Below are 14984 nucleotides of genomic sequence, written 5' to 3'. Positions count from 1 at the left end.
GAGCCCGAACGTTTCAGATGCCGGGGACTCGCACTGCCGGCAGCGTACGGCTTGAGAGCGGTGCACTTACGCCCCTGGGTACCCCGCACCCAGACCGAGCTCCAGGACCTGGCCTGCAGCCCGCACTGCCCTGGGACCCCCTCCGGAGGCGGCCGTCCTCCGACTCCCATCTCCAGGGCCGGCTCTGCCCCCGGCCGCCCGCCCCCCGCCGCGACCTCCCACTCCCAAAACGCCCGGAGCCCTAGTCTCCCGACGCCAAAGGTCTGCGGCGGTGCGGCTGGGGTCTCCGCCAGCCGCCTTCCCCGGCCACCCGGACACACCCGCAACCTCAGCGAGCGCGGGGCCTCGGCCCGCCTCCCGCCAGCTCTGCGGGCAGGGCAGGCTGCGCGGTGGGCAGGGGCATCCCGCGCTCCCGACGCGCGGGCGGCACGCCCCGGCCGGGCCGGAGCCTCCCGAGGCCGCTCTCCCGGGCAGCGCGCGCGGGCAGCCCTCGTGCCCGCCGCGCCCTCGACCCCGCCTCGCCCAGCGCCGCCGCCCCGCAGGCCGGCCGCTCTGCGCACGCGCCGGCCGCAATCTCGGCGGCCCACCCGCCCCGCCGGCGTCCGGTCTGGCTACGGCGAGCGGCGAGGCCCGAGCCCGCAGCAGCCAGCCGCGAGCGCGGGGCGGGGCGGGGCGGCGCGCTGAGGTCAGCGCGGCGAGGGCCGGCCCCGCCGCGGTTGGCTGCGCCGCGCTGGCCGCGCCCTGGTTGGCTGCGGGCCGCGGGGCTGGGCCGCCGGGTCGGGGCTGGGGTCGGGCTCGGGCGCCGGCCGGGCTTGCGCAGCGCTCGGCTCCGCGTCGCCCGGCGTCGGCCGTGTGAGGGCGCGGCCGCCGGCGGGGCTGAGGCCCGGGCGGGCGGGAGGCGGTGGCCGAGGGGCGGAGGCCGGCCCATGGACCCGCGGGGCCCGGCGCCTCAGACTCTGCGCCGCGGGGACGGAGCCCAAGATGTCGGCCTAGGCCGGGGCGCGGCGACGCGGACGGGGCGGCGGCCGGGCGCTGAGGGGACTCGCGGCCGCCGGGCCCCCCGGGGCTCGCGCTGACGGGCTGGCCGAGCGGGCGGCGCGTGGCCGGTGCGGGGAGAGCGGGCGGCGCGGCACCATGTCGGCCAAGGTGCGGCTGAAGAAGCTGGAGCAGCTGCTCCTGGACGGGCCGTGGCGCAACGAGAGCGCCCTGAGCGTGGAGACGCTGCTCGACGTGCTCGTGTGCCTGTACACCGAGTGCAGCCACTCGGCCCTGCGGCGCGACAAGTACGTGGCCGAGTTCCTCGAGTGGGGTAAGTGCCGCGCCCGCGCGCGCCCCCGCATCCTGTCCCCGCGCGCCGCATCCCGGCTCCCATCCCCTCCCCCGCCCGGCCGTCGCCTGGCGGCTTCCGAGACCCACCCTCCGGGTCCGGATATCGTTTCCTGCAGCTCCCTGGGACATCCGCCCGCATCCTCGCCCCGCACTCGCCTCTGGGGTCCGCGGGCGGCGCGGAGCTCCCGGGAGCGGTGCGCATCTCCTGGGCGGGGGTCCGGCTCGACCGCCCCTTGCAGGTGACGTCCTGGCTGCGTCCCCTTGCTGTCCAGGGCCCTGGACGCCCGCTCTGCCGTAGCCCTTCTGAGAGCGTGTCAAGGCTGAAGGCTTTATTTCGGCTGCGCCATGCTCGAGCCGGTTGGTTTCCCCCTATTGTACTTGTGCCAGACCCCTGTGCCCTGGCGGTAGCCGGAAGTGTGGCTTCTGCTCCTCGCACGCGGAGGCACCTGTACGGCCGCGGTCGGCGCCAGGCTCACCCGGGATGCTGGTGGGCAGGTTGGTTAGGGCTTTACGGGGTAGTTAGAATCCCGAAGGCTGGTGGGAGTGTAAGGTGAGACCGGAGAGACCCAGGACGGAGGAGGAGGAAGCAGTGCCTCCGTTCCGGCCGAACCTCGGGAAGGCGTCTCCCTGGGCCACGTTTGGTGCTGGGTGCCGACCATGCAGCCAGCACCGCGAGTTCTCGTCTCTGGGCCCACGCAGCTGATATTTCTGCGAAGAGACAGTGAGTGGGGTCCGCACTGCGGCCCCTCTGCCCCGCGGTGCTCGAGCTGGAGTTGCTGTGGGCGCTTCGGTGTGGGATGGATGTGGTGGAGCAGCCCTGCTGTTTCAGGGCCACCGATCCAGGTTCCGGGGTTCCTTATCCACGCCCTGATGTCCAGCCGAACAGTGGACGGCTCTGGTTGCTTTGCGGGTGGGGCCTCTGGGACGCGGACGGCCGGGCCTCTCAGCGGTTGGGCTGGTGCAGAGGAAGGGCTGGGCTAGCTGGTGCGGTGTGCGGGACGCCGGGGCAGGGCGTCCAGGCGTGTGCCGGCAGTCCCTGTGCGAGGCTGCGCAGAGGCAGAGCTGTGTGCTGAGGGTCTGGCTCTCTGGAGATCCCGGTTACGAGTGACTTGCATGACTGCAGGGACTCTCCAGGTGGTGCTTGGCTGCCGTTAATACATCGCAGCGGCTGGGCGCCGGCACCCGCGTGGGAGACCAGAAGGACGCTCCTGGCTCGATGGAAGGAAGCACTTTCTCTCTGTTTCTACCTCTCACTGTCTGTAACTCTACCTCTCAGATGAATAAATAAAATCTTAGAAAAAAATATTGTAGCAGCATGAAAATCTCGAGGCAGTGCATGCCGCCGCCGTGACTCACGGCGTGATTCGAGCCAGGGCCTTCGCTGGCCGTGTGCAGTAGCACGGCCTGGTGACTTCCGCTGGAGGATGAGGGCTGTTCTTCAGACCCGACTGTGGGGCGTGATCAGGCACCCAGCTTCCGGGGTGGGGGTCACGGGTGCTCGCAGGGCACCGGGTCTGTGTGCAGGGGAGCGAGGGACTGGCCGCCCTGGGGAGTGGGGAGCCGGCCGGCCTCTCTCCACCTCCCACGTCTGTGCCAGGTAGCCAGGGACAGTTACATAGGATTCTTGACATGTAAGAAGGGAAAGCAGTTGACTCCATTTAGATTTTGAGACTTCCTGGGAAGGCTTCGAGGGAATTTGGAAAGTGTAGGTTATCATGTTCTGAAGTTTCAAAGGGAGTTTGTTTCTGGCCCTTAAATTTCTAACTGACATCAGAGTCCTGCACACACTTGCGGTGTGGCGTTGATGCACGTGCACAGCGTGACTTCCCGCTGCACCCGCGTGCCGGACAAAAGTCAGCTCAGCTCTCTGGACTTTTGTTTAATTTTCCTTTGATTATGTTTATAATTTGATTGGCTTCCTCTGAAATCCTGGGCCTCAATTAAAAGTTGGAAATGCTCTGTTTTGCATGTGTATTTCTTTAAACAAATTTTTTTAAAATGTAAATTTGATGCCATTTGAAGCAGAGCGAATGAAACACTTTAAAATTTCCTCAAGTAAATACAACCAAATGTAAAAATACTTTTTTCATGTGTTCGGTGGTTTTTTTCACAGCTTAAATGCGACAGCTAGCGTCTCATTTGGACGGAGCTGATGCTTGCAGCCCCAGCCTGTTGGTGATGGACAGCCTGGGGCCCTCCGCTCTGGTCCCTGGAGAGACCGCGGGGCAGGAGCGAGGCAGACCTGCTGTCCGTCCCTGCCCAGGGCCTCGTCTCAGCAGGCGCTCCCTTTGCCTTTCTAGACTTTCTGTTAATTCCCTCTTGTCGTGCACGGGACAGAACCTTCTCCGATTCTCCTTCTTGGGTGTGAGTGTCCATAGCTGTGTGGGCGCCCAGCCCTCGGTGCCTACACTGATGGTGGTGAACGTCTCAGAGTACCTTTCAGGAGGCAGGAGTTTGGCCCCGCAGTTACGATGCCTCTTGGGTTGCCTGTGTCCCATGTCAGAGTCCTGGGGTTTCAGTCCTGGCTCTGCTTCTGTTCCAGCTTTCTGGTGTGTGCACCCCAGGGGGACAGCAGGTGATGTACTTCCACCCCTGTGGGGGACCTGGAGTGGGTTTCCGACTCCTGGCTTTGGTCTGGCCCAGCCCCAACTGTTGTTGGCATTTGGGAATTGAAACTGGATGGGAAATCTGTCTGTCTCTGTCTCTCTGCTTCCAAATAAATAAAAAGAAATTAATTTTTAAAAGATTTATTTTATTTATTTGAAAGACAGAGTTACAGAAAGAGGTAGAGCTAGAGAGAGAGAGAGAGGTCTTCCATCTGCTGACTTACTCCCCAAATGGCCGCAATGGTCAGAGCTAAGCTGAGCTGAAGCCAGGAGCCAAGAGCTTGGTCTGGGTCTGGGTCTCCCATGTGGGTGCAGCCTCTGCTGCTTTCCCAGGCACATTAACAGGGACCTACATTGGAAGTGGAGCAGCCAGGACTTGAACCGGCACCCGTATAGGATGCTGGTGTTGTAGGCCAGGGCTATAACCTGATGTGCCACAGCACCGGACCCAAGAAAATAATTTTTTTTTTTTTTTTTTTGACAGGCAGAGTGGAGAGAGAGACAGAGAGAAAGGTCTTCCTTTACCGTTGGTTCACCCTCCAATGGCCGCCGCGGCCGGCGCACCATGCTGATCGGAAGCCAGGTGCCTCTCCTGGTCTCCCATGGGGTGCAGGGCCCAAGCACTTGGGCCATCCTCCACTGCACTCCCGGGCCACAGCAGAGAGCTGGCCTGGAAGAGAGGCAACTGGGACAGAATCCGGTGCCCCGACCGGGACTAGAACCCGGGGTGCCAGTGCCGTAGGTGGAGGATTAGCCTAGTGAGCGATGGCGCCGGCCAAGAAAATAATTTTTTAAAGTACATTATACATGGGGCCGGTGCCGCGGCTCACTAGGCTAATCCTCCGCCTAGCGGCACCGGCACACCGGGTTCTAGTCCCGGTCGGGGCGCCGGATTCTGTCCCGGTTGCCCCTCTTCCAGGCCAGCCCTCTGCTGTGGCCAGGGAGGGTAGTGGAGGATGGCCCAGGTGCTTGGGCCCTGCACCCCATGGGAGACCAGGAAAAGCACCTGGCTCCTGCCATCGGATCAGCGCGGTGCGCCGGCCGCAGCGCGCCGGCCGCGGCGGCCATTGGAGGGTGAACCAACGGCAAAGGAAGACCTTTCTCTCTGTCTCTCTCTCTCACTGTCCACTCTGCCTGTCAAAAAAAAAAAAAAAGTACATTATACATGGCCGGCGCCGCGGCTCAGTAGGCTAATCCTCCGCCTTGGGGCACCGGCACCCTGGGTTCTAGTCCCGGTTGCCCCTCTTCCAGACCAGCTCTCTGCTGTGGCCAGGGAGTGCAGTGGAGGATGACCCAAGTGCTTGGGCCCTGCACCCCATGGGAGACCAGGAAAAGCACCTGGCTCCTGCCTTCGGATAGGCGGGGTGCGCCGGCCGCAGCGCGCCAGCCGCGACGGCCATTGGAGGGTGATCCAACGGCAAAGGAAGACCTTTCTCTCTGTCTCTCTCTCTCACTGTCCACTCTGCCTGTCAAAAAAAAAAAAAAAAAAAAAAAGTACATTATACAGGGCCGGTGCTGTGGCATAGTGGGTAAAGCTGCCGCCTACAGTGCTGGCATCCCATATGGGCACCAGTTTGGGTCCTGGCTGCTCTACTTCTGATCCAGCTCTCTGCTGTGGCCTGGGAAAGCAGTAGAAGATGACCCAAGTGCTTGGGCCCCCGTACCTGCGTGGGAGATCTGGAAGAAGCCCCTGGCTCCTGGCTTTGGATCGGCACCGTTTCTGCCAATTGGGGAGTGAACCATCTGATGAAAGACCTATCTCTCTCTCTGTCTCTCCTTCTCTCTCTGTGTAATTCTGATGTTCAAATAAATAAATAAATCTTTTTAAAAAAAATACATTATAACCTTTATGTTTTCTCTGGGTGGAGTGTGTAACATGGGCATGCTTTTTTTTTTTTTTAATAACAGATTTAGGAAATCTTTTGAATAAAATCTAAATTGTAGGGTGACGTCAGGATTGCATGATAAAAATTAGGTTGGTATGGCTTGGATTTTCTGAGCAGCTGTTTGAAACGCGGGCTGGTGTTGACCACAGGACACGAGGGGGGGCTGCAGCCAGGAAGAACGGGCCTGTCTGCTGGAGACCTTGAGGGACGCTTGAGCTTCACGGTGCACGGCGGTGCCAGTGTTGGATCTGGACTTGGGTCAGTAGGATTGGAGTTGAAGAAAGGGGTCTCACTTAGATACTTGGGTCAGTAGGATTGGAGTTGAAGAAAGGGTTCTCACTTAGATACTGCTGCTTGAGCTGCCTGGAGAAGTGTATGATGGGCAGGGACAGCCCAACACTCAAGTGTGAGTTAAAGTACCCACAGTGGAGGGTTGACAGGCAGCGCCTCTCACAGAGCCAGGGCCCCCAGGAGTCTCCTGTTTGTGCTGACACTGGGCGGGTGGGGCTGTTAATTCCCAGCTCTGTTAAGTTCAGGGAAACCAGTGAATGTTTTCTGACGTAGAGGCAAGAAGTATTTTTTGAGCCTGAGTCGAAGGATCCTGCTGGAAGAGAACAAATAATGGATTTTTTTTACTTTCTTTACACAAAAGGGGGCTTAAATAAGCTTTGCAGAAAACCTTGCATGGCCGTGGCCGTGTGGTCACCGTACCCGTGTCACAGCCCCTTTGGGTCCTTGTCCTGTGTTTAGTCCTGGAATGTTTGGGGTGACAGATGTTAAGGGTACTTTTAAAGTGTGTGAGGAAGGCTGGCCCCGCGGCTCACTAGGCTAATCCTCCGCCTGTGGCGCCGGCACCCCAGGTTCTAGTCCTGGTCAGGGTGCTGGGTTCTGTCCCGATTGCTCCTCTTCTAGTCCAGCTCTCTGCTGTGGCTCGGGAGTGCAGTGGAGGATGGCCCAAGTGCTTGGGCCCTGTACCTGCGTGGGAGACCAGGAGAAGCACCTGGCTCCTGGCTTCAGATCAGCACAGCGCGCCGGCCATAACAGTCGTTGGGGGGTGAACCAACGGAAGGAAGAAAAGTGTGTGACGAGCTCCCGCAGGCTGCTCTCACGGAAGAAGATGGGGAGAGGAAAACACATGTCCCGGGTGTTGGACAGGGTGAGCTCCGTGTGGCCGTCTCGTGGAAATTCTTCACTTGGAGTTAAAATTACCAAATAATCCCCCAAATAAAATAGATATTACCTATGAAGTAAAGGTCACACACACCTTGTAGGTTGATTTTAAGCAATCAGGGTTTTGGTCAGCTTTATTGATTGGTAGCTAACTGTGGCAGCAAAATTGTTTTTAAATTAAAACTTTCCAAAAAGGATCGATTACATATTAGGGAACTTTGGACTTTTGTTATGCTTAAGAAAGAATTAGAAATTCAAAGAGAAATTTGAATTGGTCATTCACTTTCTGTCCTGGGGTTGGTGCCTGTTTGGCGGGTGGGGACGCTGTTGGGAATTTGAGAGCTTGCTGCCATCAGTCGCGGGTGGGGACGCTGTTGGGACGGTCCTCAGCCCCACTCCCCCTTGCATGAGCAGGCAGTGCTCTGGCCAGGGCAGCATCGCGCTCTTGACCTCCTCACTGGTGCCTGCTCTGAAATACCTCAGTTTTTATTTATTTATTTGAAAGAGTTACAGAGAGGGAGAGAGAGCTCTTCAACTGCTGGCTCACTCCCTAGCGGCCAGGGCTGGGCCAGTTCGAATCCAGGATCCAGGAGTCTCATCAGGGTCTCCCACTTGGGCAGCAGGGGCCTAGACTCTTGGGCCATCCTCTGCTGCTTTCCCCAGGCCGTCAGCAGAGCGCTGGGTCAGGAATGAAGCGGCCAAGACACAAGCCGGTGCTCGTGCCAGCTTTGCAGGCGGTGGCATTACTCGCTACATCACTGCTGGCCTCGTGCGTTTTCCTTCCAGTCCTGTTGTGAGTGGCCTACCTGAAGTTTCCAGGCCCTCAGACCTACGTGAATGCTTTTCCCACTTGAAGTTTTAGTTTTTAAAGTTTTCCTACTTGAAGTTTTTAGTTAGATTTGTTTATTTGGAAGGCAGAGAGAGAGAGAGAATCTATCTTCCATCCAGTGGTTCTCTTTCCAAATGGCTGGGACTGGGCCAGGCTGAAGCCAGGAGCCTGGAGCTCTACCCAGGTTTCCCACATGGGTGGCAGGGACCCAAGTACTTGAGCTGTCTTCCGCTGCCTCCCCAGGGGGATTAGCAGGGAGCTGGTTGGAAGCAGAGCAGCTGGGACTGGACCCAGCACCTGTATGGGATGCGCGTGTCACAAGCCATGGCTTAATCTGCTGTTCCACAACGCTAATTTAAAAAAAAAATTTACTTGAAAGGCAGAGAGCGGGAGAGACAGCGAGATCTTCCACTTACTAATTCACTCCCCACGTGCCTGCAGCAGCTGGGGCTGAGCCGGGATGAAGCCAGGAGACTGGAGTTCCGTCCAGGTCTCCCACACGGGTGGCAGGCCGCAAGTTTGTGAGCTGTCCTGCACCTCCTAGCTGCATTCGCAGGAGGCTGGGTGGCTCCACAGTGGCCAGGACTGCGTCCCAGGCAACTGTGTGACAGGGAGCAGGATCCCAGCGGCAGCGTGACTTGCTGCATCGGGCCCCCCCCCCCCCACATAAACCTCTGTCAGATCAGTCCTAGGCACTTCCCTTCATTTCATGACTCCCTTGTTCAAATGCTTCTACAGTGGCTTCATATTCTGTTGCCTTCAAACAAAAACAAAACCAAATCAGGTCTGAAATCCACAGTCCAGTGTTGGCATTTAAAATAGACCTGGAAAGATCATCTGACCTTAGTTTTGGAAGTTGAGGGTAATGGCCCTTCCGACTTAGCTACCTGGTGGGGTGATTTTCCCTAAATATAATTTGGCCTTATTAACATGACACATTTCCTTGGTTTATTATTATTTATTTCTTTAAAACGATATTTATTTATTTATTTATTTGAAAGGCAGAGTTACAGAAAGGCAGGGCCAGAGAGAGTTCCTCCATCCACTGGTTCACTCTCCCAAGTGGCCGTAATGGCCAGAGCTGGGTCGATCCGAAGCCAGGAGCCAGGAGCTTCCTCCAGGTCTCCCATGTGGGTACAAGGGCCCAAGTACCTGGCCATCTTCTGTTGCTTTCCCAGGCCTTAGCAGAGAGCTGGATTGGGAGTGGAACAGCCGGGTCTCAAACCAGAGCCCATGTAGGATGCTGGCGCTGCAGGCAGCAGCTTTACCTGCTATGCCACATCACCGGCCCCAAGTTTTATTTTTATTTCTTGAGGTTTATTTTAAAGCCAGAGTGACAGAGAGGGAGAAACGGACTTTGCATCTGCCGGTCCACTACCGAGATGCCCACAACAGCTGGGGTTGGGCCAGGCCCAAGCCAGGAGCCCAGCGCTGTCTGGTCTCCCATAGCAGGAAGCTGTCGTCTGCTGCCTCCCAGGTGAAAAGCAGGAAGCTGCATCGGAAGTGGAGGTGGACTGTCCATCCACAGCTCTGATACAGGATGTGGGTGTCTGGGGTAGCATCTTAGTTCACTGGCCACCATGCCTACCCCTCTTGGTGGTTTCAGAAGCCGAGTGATGCTACAGAGTTGAGTGCTGAACACAGGCCTCCCGGTCCCCGCCCCCGCCACCCTGGGGCTGCAGCTTCCCCTAGGCAACCGCTTTCCCTCCTGATTCTAATTAGGACCACACTCAGCTTCCAGTACTGGAGAACCAAGTAACGATTTCTGCCTTGTGTTAAATCGAGTGTCAGCAGTGGGAGGCTGGTAGGACAGCCTCTGGGAGGCTGGGTCTCTCCTGCCCTGCACCCCAGCATCAGCAGGGGCCACCCTCCCAGGGATGGAGGTGTTGTGTTACTGTGGAAGAATCTGGAGCGTCGGTGGTTAATGATCTTGCAGTTCGTGCCTCGGGTTCCCTGTTTCTGGTTTTTCCATTTTGGATGTCGTCTGTGACTTCCTGGCGTGGAAGAGCTGCGGCGGCTCCCATGGGACCATCCCTTCTCCCCCACTGCCCCACACAGACCACCCTTCCTCTCTCCCCTGTCCCAGTACAGGATACCAGTTTGTTGAGTTTGACATTCAGCACACAGGACACAGTTAAGTCCTGGGCTTGGCGTGGTTTTCAGTGCACTCGGGAATTCAGTTCCAGCGCCGGCAGCCACCTCGGGCGGTCTGGCGCTTTCATCCCTTCCGGAGTCTTCCATGCATTGTTTCTGTTTGGGCCTGTGCCGTAGGCCTGCCGCTAAGCAGCACCGTGATTTCCTCCCCTTCCTACTGGGAGTGCTGTGTCTGGAGCCAGCCTGGCACCTTCTGGTGGAGGGCTTCTTCCAGGCCTTCCTGCGCAGGACTCAGAGGCATGGTTTTCGAGGCCTGGCCTAAGAATTTAGCCTTTCTTCCCCTCACGTGAGAGAGAGTTTGCCTGGGTATGGAATTTTAGGTCACAGAGATTGAGGGGAGCAGTCTGGGGCCGTTGTGGTTCCCAGGCCTTGATTGCTGCTGTTCGATCTGGAAGGTTCCAGGTGGTTCTATTTAGTCCTGGTGTTCCTCTGTGGATCTTTTTTTTTTTTTTTTTTTTTTTTTTTTTTTTTTTTGACAGGCAGAGTGGACAGTGAGAGAGAGAGAGACAGAAAGGTCTTCCTTTGCCGTTGGTTCACCCTCCAATGGCCGCCCTGGCCGGCGCTCTGCAGCCGGCGCACTGCGTTGATCCAAAGCCAGGAGCCAGGTGCTTCTCCCGGTCTCCCATGGGGTGCAGGGCCCAAGCACTTGGGCCATCCTCCACTGCCCTCCCTGGCCACAGCAGAGAGCTGGCCTGGAAGAGGGGCAACCGGGACAGAATCTGGCGCCCCGACCGGGACTAGAACCCGGTGTGCCGGCGCCGCAAGGTGGAGGATTAGCCTAGTGAGCCGCGGCGCCGGCCCCTCTGGATCTTTTTAGTCGGAGTCCCGCGTCCTCAGCCCTGGGAAGCATTTCTGTTCTGACTCTCAGACGTCTCGTGTTGTTCAGACGTGGGGCGTCCTGAACTCCAGTTTTCCGTTTTTATTTCATTGTCTTTTTATTTTGAGGGGGCGAGTCCATAACTTTATCTTCTCTTGTTATTTTAAAAGGAGAAACATTTAAAAAATTTATTCATTTTTTTTTGTTTTATGTGAAAGGCAGACATACACACAGATCTTCCATTTGCTGATTCACTCCCCAGATGTCTGCAGCAAACAGTCAGGGCTGGGCCAGGCCAAAGCCAGGACCCAGAACTCCCGTATGGGAGGCAGGGACCTGAATACCTGGGCCATCCGCTGCTTCCCAGGATGCACATGAGCAGGAAGGCGGATTGGAAGCGGAGGGGCAGGGAGGGAACCAGGCACTCTGGTGTGGGGGTAGGATTCCCAGGCAGCAACGGAACCGCTGTGCCAGATGCCCAGCCCAGCTTCTAGTCTTTACATTGAACTTCTGTTGCTGCTGTCATATCTTTCATTTCTTTTTTTTTTTTTTTCTCCTAATTTTTTACTTGAGAGGCTGGAGCTGGGTCTCCCACATGGGTGCAGGGGCCCAAGGACTTGGGCCATCCTTCACTGCTTTTCTAGGCCATAGCAGAGAGCTGGATCAGATGTGGAGTAACCGGGACTCGAACCAGCTCCCATACGGGTGCCAGCGCTGCAGGCAGATGCTTAACCTACTGCGCCATAGTACCAGCCCCTTTCCTCTTAATTTTATTTATTTATTTATTTGAAAGGCAGAAGGACAAAGATCACTCATCTACTGGTTCACTCCCCAAATGCCTGTAACTGCCAGGAGTCAGGAACTCAAATCTGAGGTTGAGTAACAGGGACTCAGGTACTTGGGCCATCAGCAGCTGCCTCTCGGGGTTCATGGAAGGCGGGAATGAGACGGAGCTCATGCACCCAGGAACTCCAGTATGGGGTGTGGGGTCTCAGCACCAAGAGCCTGTCCATGCCTTTCCTTCCCTTGCCCCTTATTTATTTACTTACTTATTTATTTACTTGGAATTCAGTGTTACAGAGAGAGTCAGACATACATACACACACACCGGGGTGGGGGGTGTCTTCTGTCCACCGGTTCACTCCCCAAAAGGCCGCAACAGCTGGAGCTGTGCTGATCCCAAGCCAGGAGCTTCTGCTAGCTCTCCCACGCAGGCGCAGGGGCCCAAGGACTTGGCCCACCTCTACTGCTTCCCAGGCCACAGAGAGAGCTGGATCGGAAGAGCAGCAGTGAGACTACAGTTGGTGCCCTTATGGGATGCAGGTACCCCAGGTGGAGGTTTAGACTACTGTGCCACAGCTCCGGCCTTCCTATTTTTATTTTTAAAAAATATTTGTTTATTTACTTATTTGACAGGCAGAGTTGGTGGGGGGTGGGGAGATCTTTCTGCTGGATCACTCCCCAAATGGCTGCAAAAGCCAGGGCTGGGACCGGCCAAAGCCAGGACCCCAGAACTCCATCTGGGTTGTCTTCCTCATGAGTGGCAGGGGCCCAAGCACTTGCGCCATCTTCCGCTGCCTCCCTCAGCGAGGTATCAGAAAGCTGGATCAGACGCGGAGCAGCCAGGATTTGGGTCAGCACTCCAATGTGGGATGCGGGTGTTGCATGCGGTGGCCTAACCCACTGCACCACCATACCAGCCCCTTAACTTTACTTTGATTTGAAATGCTGTTTGTGTTGATTTGTCACTATGAGAAAGATGTTGTTTTGTGATTAATGGTATGCAGCAATCCTTGAAAATTAATTTTGCAGCTGTGTCAGAAATGAATGTTTTAAAAAGTCTTAATTGTTTATTTGAAAGGCAGAGCAGAGAGAGTGATCTTCATGTGCTAGTTCACTCCCCAGGTGGCCATGATGACTGGGGCTGGTCCAGGCCCAAGCCAGGCGACTGGAGCTCCATCCAGGTGTCACTTGTGGGTGCTAGTTGCCCGAGTACCTGGCCCACCACTGCCTCCCGAGGAGCTGGATTGGAGGTGGAACACCTGAGACTTGAGCTGGCGCTTCCATATGGGGTGCCGGGGTTGCAGGGGGCAGCCTAGCTCACTGTGCAGCTCCAGCCCCTGGGTGTTTTTTAACCCGAAGGACTTGAAACCAGATTGCTGGGGGTTATATTGACAAAACAACTTTCTTGATGTACCTTTAAAGTGAATTTGGGAAGATACTGATGAATTCTGCCTTCAGATGTGTAGAAGCTACCGTGGGGCTAGCAGCAAATAAGGAAGTTGTTGGGATGTGGATTTCCAGTTTCACCGGATGGTGAATGTCAGGGGTGGTGTTTGCACATGGACTGTGTCAGGATAGATGCGTTTCCCAAAACAGCAGGCATTTTCATGGTTTTATGTAACTAAAGTGATAAGCCTGGATGTATTTCCTTCTGCAAATATTTAGTTATTTTTTTAGGAAGCAAGCTTAGTGTTTATGAAGTTTAAATAATCCTTGTGAGATAGGATGTTCAGAGCGTTATTGAACAAAAGCCGGATGTCTCCCAGCAGTGTGACAGAAATCTAAATTGAATTACACGGCTAACAGATGAAGCGAACTTCCTCTGCGACTCCAGGGGTTTCTCTCTTCCCTCTCGATAACGACTTTATTGAGATACAGTTGGTGTATGCTTCAGTGGTTTTTAGTGTGTTCTAGAGTCAGGGAACCTCCGCAGCGTCTAAATCCAGAACATTTTCTAACCCTAACCCTAACCCTAACCCTAACCTAACCCTAACCCTAACCCTAACCCTAACCTAACCCTAACCCTAACCCTAACCTAACCTAACCCAACCCTAACCCTAACCCAACCTTAACCCTAACCCTAACTCTAACCCAACCTTAACCCTAACCCTAACCCTAACCCTAACCCTAACCCAACCTTAACCCTCACCCTCACCCTCACCCTCACCCTAGCCTTCTCCCCTGCACCGCTACCCTGAGTGACCACTGATCACTTTCATTATAAACTTGCGAATTCTGGACATGTCTTATAAATCATACAAGATGTGACCTTTGTGGCTGACTTATTTTCACCTAGCCCAAGAGTTAAGATTTAAGTTTTTTTTTTTTTAATTATTATTTGTATTTTATTGAAAGAGAGAGAGACAGACAGATCTTCCATTTGCTGGTTCACTCTAGATGCCCACAACAGCCATGGCTGGGCCAGACTGAAGCCAGGAGCCCAGAACGCCATGCAGTCTCCTACATGGGTGGCAGGGACACAGTACTCCAGCCGTCACCTACTGCTTACCAGGACGTCCATTATCAGGAAGCGGGAATGGAGAACGGAGCCACGACTGGAGCCCAGGCACTCCGATATGGGATGTGGGCATCCCAATTGGTGTCTTTTTTTTTTTTTTTAAGATTTTTATTTATTTACTTGAGAGGTAGAGTTACAGAGAGAAGGGGAGACAGAGAGAGAAGTCCTCCATCTGCTGGTTTACTCCTAAAATGGCTGCAGTGGCCGGAGCTGAGTTGATCCAAAGCCAGGAGCTTGGAGCATTTTCGGGTTTTCCCACGCAGGTGCAGGGGCCCAAGCACTTGGGCCATTTTCTGCTGTTTTCCCAGGCCATAGCAGAGAGCTGGATCAGAAGTGGAGCAGCTGGGACTTGAACCAGCGCCCCATGGGATGTCGGCTCCACAGGCAAGGGCTTAGCCCACTATGTCAGAGCGCTGGTCCCCCAAGTGGTGTCTTTTTTTTTTTTTTAAAGATTTATTTATTTATTTGAAAGTCAGAGTTACACAGAGAGAAGAGAGGCAGAGAGAGAGAGAGGTCTTCCATCCGCTGGTTCGCTCCCCAAGTGGTCCCATGCCAGCCCCTTTACTTTACTTTGATTTGAAATGCTGTTTGTGTTGATTTGTCACTATGAGAAAGATGTTGTTTTGTGATTAATGGTATGCAGCAATCCTTGAAAATTAGTTTTGCAGCTGCGTCAGAAATGAATGTTTTAAAAAGTCTTGATTGTTTATTTGAAAGGCAGAGCAGAGAGAGTGATCTTCATGTGGAGCTGCGCGGATCTGGGAGCCAGGAGCCAGGAGCTGCTTCCAGGCCTTCCACGTGGTGCAGGGGCCAAGCACTTGGGCCATCTGCTGCCGCTTTCCCAGGCCACAGCAGAGCGTTGGATTGGAAGTGGAGCAGCCAGGTCTCGAAC

At 55.6% G+C, this 14984-nt stretch overlaps 1 protein-coding gene across 5 annotated transcripts in view; it reads left to right on the top strand.

Annotated features, from left to right (window-relative positions):
* The first annotated feature begins 747 nt into the window (after window positions 1–747).
* Window positions 748–14984, top strand: part of CDC42BPB (CDC42 binding protein kinase beta) — a 94972-nt gene continuing 80735 nt past the window's right edge. For all 5 annotated transcript variants that reach the window (XR_011384989.2, XR_011384988.2, XR_011384987.2 and 2 more), the window contains exon 1: window positions 748–1309. Coding sequence is in view for 2 of the 5 variants with exons in the window: in XM_070065425.2 (XP_069921526.2) it covers window positions 1135–1309 (175 nt within the window). In the remaining 3 variants the exon portion in view is untranslated. The remainder of the gene's footprint in view (window positions 1310–14984) is intronic.

Source organism: Oryctolagus cuniculus, chromosome 20 (assembly GCF_051225735.1).
Source record: "Oryctolagus cuniculus isolate XC-2025 breed Fujian yellow rabbit chromosome 20, ASM5122573v1, whole genome shotgun sequence".
NCBI classification, from domain to species: Eukaryota; Metazoa; Chordata; class Mammalia; order Lagomorpha; family Leporidae; genus Oryctolagus; species Oryctolagus cuniculus.
The sequence above is the reverse complement of the archived record's forward strand: the minus strand, read 5'-3'. Positions and strand labels throughout refer to the sequence as shown.